General features: G+C 37.4%; 1 protein-coding gene across 1 annotated transcript in view; it reads right to left on the bottom strand.

The window, feature by feature from the left end:
• Positions 1 to 51: 51 nt before the first annotated feature.
• LOC109583553 (dual specificity testis-specific protein kinase 2-like) overlaps positions 52 to 1223 on the bottom strand; it is a 5535-nt gene continuing 4363 nt past the window's right edge. Inside the window, exon 5 of the mRNA XM_019998964.1 lies at positions 52 to 469. Coding sequence (XP_019854523.1) covers positions 323 to 469 — 147 coding nt within the window. The 3' untranslated portion in view covers positions 52 to 322. The remainder of the gene's footprint in view (positions 470 to 1223) is intronic.

The following is a 1223-nucleotide window of genomic DNA, read 5'->3' as shown; positions in this document are numbered from 1 at the left end:
TGGTACATGCTGAATCCTAACATATTCTGATTAATACAGTAGGAGCTGATTCTAACTGATCATGTCGACACTGTTGATCATGTCTTTAAGGTATGTTAGTGTGGCTAGGACCGCTAGGGTGGTCACAAGGAGAGAACAAGAATAAACAAAACCAGCAAATAAAGAGAGAGAAGAAGATTAATAGTGACACAGTGTTGGATACAAGAGATGTATAAAGATGGAGTGAGAGAGAGAGAGAGAGGAAGTGAGAGTGAGAGTGATAGAAAAGTTGGAGATATAAGCAGCAGCAGAAAAGGAATGAGAGAGGGTGACTATGCAGGTGTCAACAGGGCAGTAATTGAATAAAAGAGAGAGAAGAGAGAGCGTGTGTGTTTTTGTTATACCTTTTATGTTTTATCTTTGCTGCCAATCCAAAATCAGCTACAACACAGTTTAACGAGCCGTCGTCACTCTTTTGTATCAAGCAATTCTAGAAAAAATATACACATACATTACTTTAAAATAATAAAGAAGAGATGTACATGCACATGTACACATGTACATGTTAATCAAAGTGAAATACATGTAGGAGAAAGATACATAGAATACTGTATAAAACTAGTGCATAGCTAGACACTTTTGTGACCTGAAATCTTTGCTTATATTTTTAAAATTTTGAGATTAATCCTTGCCCTTCTATTAAGCCATGGCAGACCAAAGTGCAGTAGCAAAAATAAAAACTCCAAAGACATTTTACTAACTATTGTGTACAACGTATATATTCACTAAAATGTAGAACTACAACTGTGCAAGACCAGTCAATATACAAATGGCAATAATGAGCAGGTGCTAACTAGCGATATGGCTGGTACGTGAAAAGACTGGGAGTGTCAGGAGAGGTAAAGGCGAAAACAGTACACAGGCCAGACAAACAAAGAGTGACGATAATAACAACCTATTACTGATAGTAAAAAAAGGAGCGAAGACTTTAGACACTGCCCAGTACAAGGAGATAAGCTCTTCGACACTCCTTGTTATTCATGGCCACTCAACCATCAAATAACCAATTGAGAATCACAACTTAAAGTACACATGAAAGTTGTTTTTTATTATTGCAGCTGCAACTCCTACTGCTTAGCAACAGGAGGTAGAGAGAGAGAAGGTCATAACTTAAATACTAACAAGATGATCAGTAACAACTTAAGGAGACAAAACAAGAGAGGGAGAGAGAGAGAGGGAGAGAG

Source organism: Amphimedon queenslandica, unplaced genomic scaffold, assembly GCF_000090795.2.
Source record: "Amphimedon queenslandica unplaced genomic scaffold, v1.1 AMPQUscaffold_13298, whole genome shotgun sequence".
Taxonomy (NCBI): Eukaryota; Metazoa; Porifera; class Demospongiae; order Haplosclerida; family Niphatidae; genus Amphimedon; species Amphimedon queenslandica.
This window is presented reverse-complemented; position numbering and strand designations above follow the sequence as displayed.